We start from the raw sequence: 11,966 nt of genomic DNA on the forward strand, positions 1-11,966 counted from the left end.
GCGTGCGCGAGCTATGCAGCCCCAGGTGAAGCCTGTAGGTCCAGCTCATGTGTTTTTGTTTAGAGGTGCTGGCTTTTGACCCCAGGCCTTATGAATGCCTCACGAGCACTGCCGCTGGGCCACACGCCAGCCCAGGTGTGTCACAAGCTCTTTGAAACATTACTTCTAGTGCTGTGAAAGAGGTAAAGTGTGCCCATTCCTGCCAGATGCTGTACTAAATAAAATATACGGTACAGGAAGTTGACTTCCATTTTCTTCTTGAAACAGGATGGCTGCCCTGCCCACAGGAGTGCTGCAGATCTACGACGTGGGCCTGGGGGACGTGGGCAGCTACCGCTGCGTGGCTGCCACCATGGCCCACAGGCGCAGGAGTGCAGAGGCCATGCTCACCGTCACCCCAGGTAGCGCTGGTGCAGGTGTCCCCGGGGTCGTGAGAGCTTAGGAGCACACCTGGCGCTCATTGCCCCTGTGGAGCTAGTGCTCCACAGGCAGTACTTTTTTTTGTATGTACCTTATTGTAATCTGTTGTTTTTGTCTATTAAGCAATTGTTTATTCCCAGGGTAATTTGCTTTATGCCAACTGGTTTAAGGAAGACTGTTTTATAAATATTTCACTTTTGTTTTTTAAAGTGATAAAAAAAAAAGCAATAATCTCTTTCCTCCAGAACTGTCCATTGTCAGTGTTTCCAATATAAATTTTTTATGTAAACCATGGAAATAGTAAAAAATAAAATCCTTACAATATCTCAACTAGGGGCTGGGGAGATGGCTCAGTGGAATAAGTGCTTCTCTGGCCAGCACAAGGGCCTGAGTTCAATCCCCAGTTCCACCAAAAAAAAAAAAAAAAAAAAAAAATCTCAACTACATTATATTCAGGATTTATCATTATCACAATACGCAGTTTGCCATATATGAATTTAGCTAGAAAGGAAGCTAGAGACGTGGACATGAAGAAATTTATAGCTCATTAAAGTGGAGTAATATTACATTTAAATTACTTGAATGTAGTGAAAGAAAGCCTACACTAAAGACATCAGATTGTTTTGTTTTGTTTTGTCTTTTTAGACAGGGTTTCACTATGCATTCAAGTTGGCTGTGAACTCCGTTTGTAGTGCAGGCTGGCCCCAGACTCAGTCTTCTGCCTTGGCCTGTCGAGTGCTGAGATTACAGGCATGCGCCACCATGTCCAGCCTACACACGGTTGATCACGTTACTTCCTAAAAGATCTTCTAAAGTTTACAATCTTTTGAAAACCTAAGGCTGAAGTTACTTTTTCAATGCCATGTTTTAATTTAATTTCGGTTCTTAGTGGTGCTGGGCAGGTGCCCTCCACCACACTATGCACCAGCAGGCTTTCTTCTTATAGGGACAGAAGTGTGCTCACACTTCTCCAGCTTCCCAGTTCTTACTAAGGCTAGTGAATGTATTGAATAGTACTTGAACCTCAAAGTGAATAATAAGAGCCATTCTGACAGCTGTAAAGGGAAGGGAACAGGTGTACCTGTTGGGAGGGATGTGAACTGCTGGAGCTACTATGGAAATCAGTACAGAGGTCCCTCAAAACTTCAAAAAAGAATTACTGTTTCATCCAGCAATCTCATCTCTGGGAATATATATGAAGGATATGCTATCAATGTGTGTAAGAGAGATCTACACTGCTATATCTTTGTAGTATTAGTCACAGTAGCCAAGGTTTGGATAAAATCTCCCTGTCAGTGACAGATGAACGGATGCAGAAAATGGGATCTGCACACACAGGGAAGTAACATTCAACCATTAAAAAAGGAAAGATGCCATTTGAAGTAACATGGGTGGACATGAGTCATTATGCTAAATTTAGTCCAGAAAACCAGACAGAAAAGTAAATGTTGTGCTGGAAGTGGTGGTGCATGCCTGTAATCCCACACTCAGGAGCCTAAGGCAGGGGGATGGTTGCAAGTTCAAGACCAGCCTGACCTACAGAGTGAGCTCAAGGCCAGTCTGAGCTGCACAGTGAGACCCTGTCTCAAAAAGGCAAAAAAAAGATAAATATTGCATAGTTGTACTTTGATGAAGTACCTAAAATTGTCAAACTTCTAGAAGCAGCTTTCAGCAGTGCACAAGAGGCGTGCGTGGGCCACTCGGAGGATGCCACATTATCATGCGAGTCAGGCCTACAGCACTAAGTCCTGTGCAACACGAGACCAACAGCTGCCGCACCACAGTTTACAGCTTAAAAATGGCAAAGAAAACAGATCTTGTATTAGGTAGTACTGCTATAAAAATAAATTTTGAAATGGAAAGAAAAATGTAAATAAAAGGCAAAAAAGGATACTTTTTGGAGTGATGGATACATTTAGCTATGGTAATAATCTCACAAATACATGTATATCTCCTAGTTCATAAATTATATACATGAAATAAGTATAGCATTTTGTACATTAGACACATTTTTAGAAAGTCATTAAAAAGGAAAAGTGAATGATATGGAAATTACCTAATGTATATCCCTTCATGAATGGCTAAATAAAATGTCCTGCCTATACTAAATATTATTTGATTATTATTCATCAAAAAAAAAGAACATGAAGCTGGGTATGGTGGCACACCTGTAATCCCAGCATTAAGGAGACTGAGGCAGGAGGACTCCTTTGAGTTTAAAGACCAGCCTGGGCTATATAGTGAGTTCAAGGCCAGCTGAACCTTGAGACCTTGTCTCAAAAGGCTAAATAAATAAATAAATAGGAAGAATACACTGATGCGTGTCACAACAATAAACTCTGAAAACATGTGAAGTGAAAACAAGCAGCTGGAAAGTGCCAGATATTGTGTTGCTCTGTTTTCGTGAAACATCTGGCGTAGCGAATCCAGAGAGCAAAACACAGGTGATGCCTGTGGGCATGTGGGGTGGAGACTGGGACTGGAAGATGGCTGCGACTCTTTCTGGGGTGAGGGATATGTCCTTGGAGTAATTATGGTTGTAGTTGCCTACCTGAAATTCTAAAAACTATTGAGTTATACATTTCAAGTAGGTGAATTATGCAGTATATATGAGATCTGTCTCCGTAAAAAAGTTAGTGTTGTTTCAACATGTCTAGCCTAACCCTTACTTTTTATAGCTTATTTTTGCATTCCATCTTTTCCTCCAAAGCTATGGAGTCCAAGCCCTTCCACACCCCAACCATCATAGCGGGGCCACAGAATGTCACAGCGTCGCTGCACCAGACTGTCGTTCTGGAATGCATGGCCACCGGAAGTCCCAAGCCGATCATTTCCTGGAGCCGTCTTGGTAAGTGTTAGGGCTAGTGTGAGGGTTAGCGGTCTTTCCTAGGGAAAAAAGTCTTTGAATTCCTTTATTCTTTTTTTTTTTTCCCCCGGAACCGGGGATTGAACTCAGACCCTTGCGCTTGCCAGGGAAGCACTTATTTCACTGAGCCATCTCCCCGGCCCAAACCAGGGATTGTGGGGATTGAACTCAGGCCCTTGTGCTTGCCAGGGAATTGCTTATTCCACTGAGCCATCTCCCAGGCTCCTAATTTTGTTTATTCTGATGAAACTGGTAATATATTTATTTGAGATCAAATGCATTTGGCAATTCCGAAACTTCCTTTGGAGCAAAGAGAGAATGTTTCACTCTGGCAAACTGATGGCTTCCCATGACTGATGGCTTGGGTAGCATCCACTTCTGGCATTGTCTCAGATTACGCATTCCACCACCTTAATGGGAGTGTCTCTCTCTGAAACAGACCACAAGTCCATCGATGTCTTCAATACTCGAGTGCTTGGAAACGGCAACCTCCTCATCTCAGACGTCCGGCTGCCCCATGCTGGGGTGTATGCATGTAGGGCTACCACCCCGGGCACACGGAACTTCACTGTTGCCATGGCAACCTTGACTGTCCTAGGTATGATTTTACTGTGTGATTAGGAGACTCTTATTTTCACATTTCCATTTTAGCTCAAGCTTACTTGTTTCTTTCTTGAGTTTTGTAGCACTGATTTGAAGGCTGATAAAAGTATCATAAAGAACAATGAATTTTAGGAGAAAAGTTACTGTGTTAAACTGTAACAGCGTAGCTGCCACTGTGCTGTGTGTGGGTGCTGTTATGTGCCCTCCTGTCTAACTTGCCTGCTCCTCTCCTCATCTTCCACAAGTTCATCCCATGGCTTCTGTTGCCTTGGTGAGGAAGGACTGTGTGCGCATGGCCCAGGACATCAGGGGATGCGGAGAAAGGGTCACACACAGGTGGTGGCAGGCAGCAGTGTGCAGACCCCCAGGACAGAGTGCTTTGGGTATGTCCTGGGTGCTCTCGTTCCTGTTAGTGCCACAGAAATGTTTTCTTTTGACTTTGAAAACAGCTCCTCCTTCATTTATCGAGTGGCCAGAAAGCGTAACAAGGCCCCGCGCCGGCACTGCTCGGTTTGTGTGCCAGGCCGAGGGGATCCCTGCGCCCAAGATGTCCTGGCTGAAAAACGGACGGAAGATGCACTCGAATGGCAGAATTAAGATGTACAGCAGGTGGGTCTGCCGTGTCCGGCTGCTTCATGGGCAGTGCTAGCAATTTTATGTAAAATAAAATTATATAATCAAAAAATTATATGATCAAATAGACGATCTTAAGCAGTTAAAACTATTTTAAATAACGAAATTAAGATTTATAGCACTAGCATGCCATGGACACTTCGTGTTTTGTTTGTACGTGGGTACTGGTGGTGGAAGACAGCAAACTGAGCAGTGGTTGCTTTCCTGGCCTGGCTCTGGCTGTGGTGGGTGCAAGCTAAGGTGGCACAGCCAGCATGGCCTTGCTTGAGAGTCTTGTTCCTTCTTAGATTTCATAAGAATAGTTCATGCTCCAGAAATTCCTGCAGGTTAAAGTCTGCATTGTTATTAGCATAAGTGTGCATTCTTGTAGCATTCTCATTTGTGCTCAACAAAGCTGAAATCTTGTGTTGACCTGATTTTACCTAAACATTATGATATTATGCAAATTGAGTAGTATTCTACAGCAATGCTCTTTCTTTTTTTTTTTTTTTTTTTGGTGGAACTGGGGATTGAACTCAGGCCCTTGAGCTTGCCAGGCAAGCGCCTGTTCTACTGAGCCATCTCCCCGGCCCCACAATGCTCTTTCTTAATAAGTGAGTTTTTGCTTGCTCTCAGGGCGCTGTGGACTGATCCCAGGGCTTCACAGGCCAGGCAGGTGTGCGGTCACTGAGCCATACCCAACTTTAGCAGCCGTATTTTTTTTCTTTCTTTCTTTTCTTTTCTTTCTTTCTTTTCCCCAGCGCAACTGGGAATTAAATTCAGGCTCTGCACTTGCCAGGCAAGCACTTACTCTACTGAGCTATCTCCCTGGCCCCCCAGCAGCCGTATTTTCAGAGTTTAAGTTGTCACCTAAAGCAAAGAGGATTTGGATATCAAAATACTGTTGAAAATTCAGAAAGTAAGATTAAGGTAGTTTCAAGTAAGTAATATAGAATGGCTTTTGGTTGTTGTTGTTTTTTGGGGGGAGTTTTTTTGGCAGAACTGGGATTGAACTCAGGCCCTTGCACTTGCCAGGTAAGCGCTTGTTCTACTGAGCCATCTCCCCGGCCCTAGAATGTTTTTAATTAGGGCTTCTTATACAGTTTTCCATTTTCAGTAACTTTTGTCATGTAAAACCAGAATATGTTTAGCAATAGCTGACCTTTATTTTTATATCATTCTTAGAATTTCCATGGACATAATGTTGTTTCTTCCCTTAGTAAACTGGTTATTAATCAGATTATTCCTGAAGATGATGCCATCTACCAGTGCATGGCGGAGAACACCCAGGGCTCTGTGCTGTCTCGGGCCCGGCTGACAGTGGTCATGTCGGAGGACAGGCCCAGCGCACCCTGCAATGTGCATGCGGAGACTGTGTCCAGCTCGGCCATCCTGCTGGCGTGGGAGAGGCCCCTCTACAACTCCGACAAAGTCATTGCTTACTCCGTGCACTACATGAAAGCGGAAGGTGCGCAGTTGTGTGGCGTTTTCCAGGGGCTGCTGTGGCCAGGGTCGTTTTCAGAATGAAGGTGTCTTGCATAACCCATGAAATAGTCTTGAAATTCCAGAGCATGTTCCTCTTCAATAAAGTAATCTTCACCTGTGGTTGTACATGTTGTATTGTGTTAGTATAGTTTAAGAATTTTTTGTTTAGAACTGAGTTCTGGCTAAAGCAGTGCATCTCAGCCTGCTAAAAATCAGAGGGGTCTACGTAGGAATTTTTTTTTTTTTTTTTTTTTTTTTTTTGGCGGAAGCAGGGATTGAACTCAGGCCCTTGCGCTTGCCAGGGAAGCACTTTTTCCACTGAGCCATCTCCCCAGCCTAAGTAGGAATCTTATACTGGCCAAGATGTAAGTTCCTTACCTGAGACTTAAGCCAGTTCAATATTCAGTGACATGCAGGGTGTTTAGTGACATAATGCAGTAAACTGTGAAAACTGTGGCATGTTCTTTTTAAGGGTAATAAACATGGTCAAGTTCTCCATGTGCTTGATCCTGTGCCTTTTAAATGTTTTCTGAAATCATTTGGAACTCTGAATATTGAACAAGACACTCTTTACTGATATCTTGTTTACCTTAGAAAACTAAAAACCGAATCTATCTTAAAATTCTCAGCATTATTGGTTAGCATTTTTGTTTCTCAGTCCTCATATCTTATTTCTGATCAAAACCTTAGAGGAAAAAGAAAAGCTACTTAGAAATCCTAGAGATTTCTCCGTCAGCTTTTCATAGAAATCATGATAGAGATTTGTGGATTTTAGTTTTGGACCCAAACACTCTAGCTTTTCTGCCGTGTGCAGTTAAGTGCAAAGCCAAATGCCAGTGAATGCTGTTAAGTTTAAGTTGTCTGGAGAGACAGGTGCTCTGCTGCTGCTGCTGTTTGTTTTTCACAATCTGTAGTGTTTTGAAAGGAATATTTTGCATGTAAATCGGGTTGTGGAAGTGCTTGCCCACTGCGGCGGAGCACGCTGACTCCCTTTCAGGTGACTTAGGGGGTAAAAGGGTGCGGGCCTCAGTGGAGACCCCGCTTGTGTGCTTCGCGGTGGTTTCATTAGCGCCTCTGCGTGCCGCACAGTGGCCTATTCAGGGGCAGAACAAAGCTTTTGAATTCGAACTCAAGGACCTTGTCTGGGAGGTCAGAAATCTACTGTGCTGTTCCTAATTAACCAGCCATTAGCCTGTCTGTTGTGAAATGCCTGTAATCTTGTCTAATTAAAATGCTATCAAGTTAATTCAGAAATGTGGGAAAACTTAATGCTGAATTTGCCTTCTGTTTTGCTCATGAATGCAGCGTGGAGAAGGGACTTGTCCCTGGAGGGGGTGGAGGCAACGTGGCTTTGGCTGTACACAGGCCCGGCGACTGCTCCTGCCACACAGCGGGGTCTGCTCTGCAGTAGTGCAGCCCCCAGGACAAATCTTCCTCTGTACCCTGCCATGTCTGTTTCATTAAGAGTCGCTGAGAGCTTTTTCTCTTCAAAAAGACAACTGTGTGACAGCTCTGCGCAGCACCTTCAGTGTCCCCCAGTTCTTTTGCTTTTAGTGTGCAGGACAGCCTCTGGCTCTGCTTGCTTTTGTAAGAAAGGGACCCTTCCCCTCCTGCCCTCGCTGGTGGGAAGGGGCAGAGGGACCTGGCGTGGGCAGCATGAGCACGGCTCCTGGGCCCAAGCTCCACGTCATCTGAGCTCTGTCCCTGCCCGACACTCTGGCCAGAGGGGACACAGAGTTTCAAGAAGCTTCCTTCTTGTTAGTTTGATTTATTTAGGAAGATTGCAGATTAGTAATTTGTAGCAAGATAAGGGAAAAAATAGGGACTTTTAGTTCACTTTGTGTAAAAGGTCATAAAAAACAGAGATGAGGTTAGGCCCCAAACATCTTGTAGCAAGGGAAACTTACTTTAGATTGAATATTCATGATTTGTAAACATGAATTCTTTTCCTCTAGGTCTGAACAACGAAGAATACCAGGTTGTCCTCGGGAATGACACGACCCGCTACATCATCGACGACCTGGAGCCGGCCAGCAACTACACGTTCTACATCGTGGCCTACATGCCGCTGGGGGCCAGCCAGATGTCAGCCCACGTGACGCAGAGCACGCTGGAGGACGGTAGGGGCGGCAGCGGTGGCGGGGCGCGTGCGGCTCAGCGGGAAGTGGCCTCTTTTTGGTTAAAAAGATGTTGAAATAACTGATTTAGGATAAAGAATTTATTTAGGACTTATAATACAACTTTAGTGGTAAGTTCTTAATTGTATTTTCCAGTTTAAATTGTAAATATTTTTTTTTCTCACAGAACAAAATGTAAGTTTTTCTGGAGACGAAAAATAGGATGACCACTACATATGGAGTGCTAGACCGACCAATAGCAATGGCACGCCTCTGGAGCTGGATGTCTATTAAACCTAGTACTTTTCAGTTGTAAAAACCTTCAGATAATTACTAGCTCTTCGCTTCTATTTAGGTGTGCACAGCACTGGCTCAGCTTGTCGCTGCACCACTGAGTTTCAGGAAGGCAGACCCCCCATAGCTGGTGGAGTTGGGCCCGGGGGTGGCGGTGCCTGTTGTCCCAGCACTCAGAGGCTGAGGCAGGAGGCGATTTTGAGGCCTTGGGGACAGAGCACCCTTGACCTGGCCCTTCTTGGCCCTGCAGAGAGTACTGTGGAAGCCAGGCCCACTCCGTCCGGGGGCTCTAGGAGGCGCATTTGCTGTGCGGAAAGGACTTGGCAGTGTGTGCTGGGTACAGCATTCTCCCTTTATACTTGGGGAGTGAACTACTTGTCTTCAGAACAGTGTTAATAAGAAATCTGATCTTGCATTCATCTGCTACCAGATCTTCACCCATGTATTTATAACGTCTCTTACTTCAGTCAGAGTTTCACGGAGTAAAAACTTTCCCCTTATTTGGATGCTAAATTCCAGCTTCAGGTTTTCACTCATGTGTGTTGTCCTCCAGCGTGAGCCAGTGCACCAGCGATCTCTGGTAAACACGTCGCACTTAGCAGCATTGGCTTTGTGTGTGTGAGGGGGCGCGCGTGCAACTTGGCAGCCTTCACACTGCTGAGATGTGGTGCCTCCGACCCCCAGGGCAAGGGAGGGGCGTGACTCGGCTCACGCTTTCAGCCCCCCTCACCGGATGGCTCCACGTGGGAAGGAAAGGCATGAGGGCCTGGGTGGGGAAGGTGCTCTTGGCCTAGCAGCCACCACATGGAAAGAGAGGCGAGGGGCTGGGAAGGCAGGGGGACCTCCAGGTCACGACCCTACTGACCCCACAGTGAGTCAGCCCTGCTATACCAGTGACCCAGTCACCTTCTAAAAGCCTGGCGCTAGAGCACAGGAGGACATCTAGATCTAAACCTTGACATTCCAGCCTGGGGCCCCAAAAGGCTTATGTCTATGTCGCTACGTAAACTACTTTTACTCCATCTCTGAGAGTCATCCAAGTCCTAACAGTTCTGGCACTGTTGAAGTCCAATTCCAAGGTGTCCTCTGAGACTCAAGGCAAACTTTTAGCTTTAGCCTTCTGCAAAAATCAGTGACACATCAATGATGGACAGTGACACAGGCTAGACATTCCCCTTCCAAAATGGAGGAATAGGGGAATACAAAGGAATCAAACTGGGGCCAGCAAGATAGCTCAGCAGACTATCTGCTTAGGCACAGGGACTGGGATTCGGTTCCTGGCACCACATGCCACACTGGCCCTTCCCAGGGAGCGCTGAGCCTGCCACCCAGACTGGGCATGGTAGCACATGCCTGTAATCCCAGTGCTGGGAAGGCTGAAAACAGGAGGGTCACTCTGAGTCTGAGCTATGTAGTGAGATCCTGTATCAAATACATTAAAAAAAGAAAGAAAGAAAGAAAGAAAGAAAGAAAGAAAGAAAGAGAGAGAGAGAAATCAAACTGAAGCAGAGCAGAACCCAGCAGTTAGTGCCTGTGGCTCTGCATGTAGCACCCAGGACCAAGGCTGCAGACGGCATGGGCTGGCCTGCCGTGGCCATGCCAGCGTCACAGTGCTCAGGGACTTGCCTGGGCTCGCTTCATTCATGGCCTGCTGCTTTTCTTGAGTTTCTGTGTTCCTGGCTTCCCTGCCTCTCTGGGGCCTCCACTCACCGTCGTCTTCGTCCCCTCAGCTTCACCCACTGATCTCTCAGAAACGCACTGCCGGGCCTCCCATTACTTCTCCTGCGTCTGGGTAGAAGTCTGCGTGATCCCACAGTTCTTGCATTCCGCATGCCCATGAAACCAGTACCACATGGCTAATCCCAAGGCCTGCCAACACCTCCAACAGTCTCCAGGCCCTTTTGCACTGTGGCGGCGGGGGCCTCTGAGTGCCGGGATGCCTGGGCACTGTGAGTCAAATCCTGGGAAGCCAGTTTCCTAGGAGGCCTTTCTAGAGTGTGGTGCACTGGGGCTGTCTTCTCCAGGTGGAGAACTTGCTCCTTCACACCCTTCATTACATGCTCTTGAGGCATCTGGTCTTCTGATGTAAAGTACTTGGCTTCTTGCTAATCAGACTGTTGTCCTAGAGCTCCTGCCCCTCTGCAGTTCCCTCCACCTTGCTTCCAGGTGTGTGGTAGAAAATTGGAAAAATGGTTTCGTGCTTTGTATGAGGGTTATGGAGTCTCGTGTTTACCCCAAAGAACAAGACCTCACGCAGTGGCCAACACTGTGCTCTCTCTGATTCTGCACACTCGTCTGCTCATAACTGCTCCTTCATCCTGGCTTGTACTCTGCCCCTTGAAAGCCCCTTGAGTGCCAGCTGCACCTCTGGGCCACTGAAAGAGCTCCTGCGGGTACCCTGCCTCTGAATACTTCTGAGCAGCTTGTCTCCCTCTCCACCTAGTTCCACTGAGGCCTCCAGAGATCAGCCTGACAAGCCGAAGCCCCACCGACATCCTCGTCTCCTGGCTGCCCATCCCAACCAAGTACCGCCGGGGCCACGTGGTGCTGTACCGCCTGACCTTCCGCCTGAGCACCGACAGTGCCGTCCAGGTCCTGGAGCTTCCAGGCACCTCACACGAGCACCTGCTGCAGGGCCTGCGGCCAGACAGTGTCTACCTGGTGCGCATCACGGCAGCCACTCGGGCGGGGCTGGGGGAGTCTTCGGTATGGACCTCGCACAGGACGCCCAAGGCCACCAGTGTGCAAGGTACTGTCCATGCAAGGGGTACGCAGCTGGCCGAGGCTCTGAATTCAGACTCTCCACTCTTGGTTATATTTGATACTTTGTTTTGTGAATAAAAAATATCCCATAAATTGGGCCTTGCCAGATAGCTCAATTGTTTAAAGTGCTGCTTGGGCAAAATGCAGTCAGGTGCATAGGACCGCGGTTCTATTCCCAGCTCCAGAAGTTGCACCAGACCTGCCCCTAAGGCAGCCTGAGGTAGAAAAAAAAAAATCCCATAAATTATGCACTTAATTGAAAACAGTTAATCGTTTAGTGTAGTAATCTCTTTTTGCTTATAGCTCAAAGCATTTTTGTTCTTAATTTATTTTATTTTTATTAGTGCACATTTGCAGTACATGATGGTTGCATTCATTGTGGGGAGACGGTGCATGCAGGCACATAACATGTCTCAGTTCTCTTTTTTCCCTTCCCCTCTGCTCCCTTTAAAAATTTTTTTTGCCTGTATCAGATTCAGTTGTTCATTTTATAAAACTTTCAATTATACCATAAATTCACTTAGCAAAGTCTTTGTCCAAGTCAAATAGAGTTAGCGACAGTGATCTATTGCTGGAGACCTATTTAATATTAATGCAATTTTTAATAGCCATCCATTTCAAAGAAAGGCTGTGCTGGGCCATTCTCGTACACCCTAGTGGTGGCTGGGACTTGACTGATGGTGACGAGGGTTCTTTTGCAGCAGAGTATTGCTGTATAGTGAAAATTAGAAAGTAATTTATTGCCTCTGAAAAAGTAAAACATCCAAATACCTATACAGATATTATTTTGTTATTATTTGTATATT

The 11,966-nt window shown here is 46.1% G+C and overlaps 1 protein-coding gene across 1 annotated transcript in view; it reads left to right on the forward strand.

Moving 5' to 3' along the window:
• Nucleotides 1–11,966, forward strand: part of Prtg (protogenin) — a 98,339-nt gene that overhangs the window by 39,497 nt on the left and 46,876 nt on the right. Inside the window, exons 5-11 of the mRNA XM_023724055.1 lie at nt 268–401; nt 3,131–3,268; nt 3,726–3,884; nt 4,339–4,498; nt 5,722–5,969; nt 7,942–8,106; nt 10,841–11,146. Of these exons, the coding sequence (XP_023579823.1) occupies nt 268–401; nt 3,131–3,268; nt 3,726–3,884; nt 4,339–4,498; nt 5,722–5,969; nt 7,942–8,106; nt 10,841–11,146 (1,310 nt within the window). The remainder of the gene's footprint in view (nt 1–267; nt 402–3,130; nt 3,269–3,725; nt 3,885–4,338; nt 4,499–5,721; nt 5,970–7,941; nt 8,107–10,840; nt 11,147–11,966) is intronic.

Source organism: Octodon degus, unplaced genomic scaffold (genome assembly GCF_000260255.1).
Source record: "Octodon degus isolate 3935 unplaced genomic scaffold, OctDeg1.0 scaffold00105, whole genome shotgun sequence".
Lineage (NCBI taxonomy): Eukaryota > Metazoa > Chordata > Mammalia > Rodentia > Octodontidae > Octodon > Octodon degus.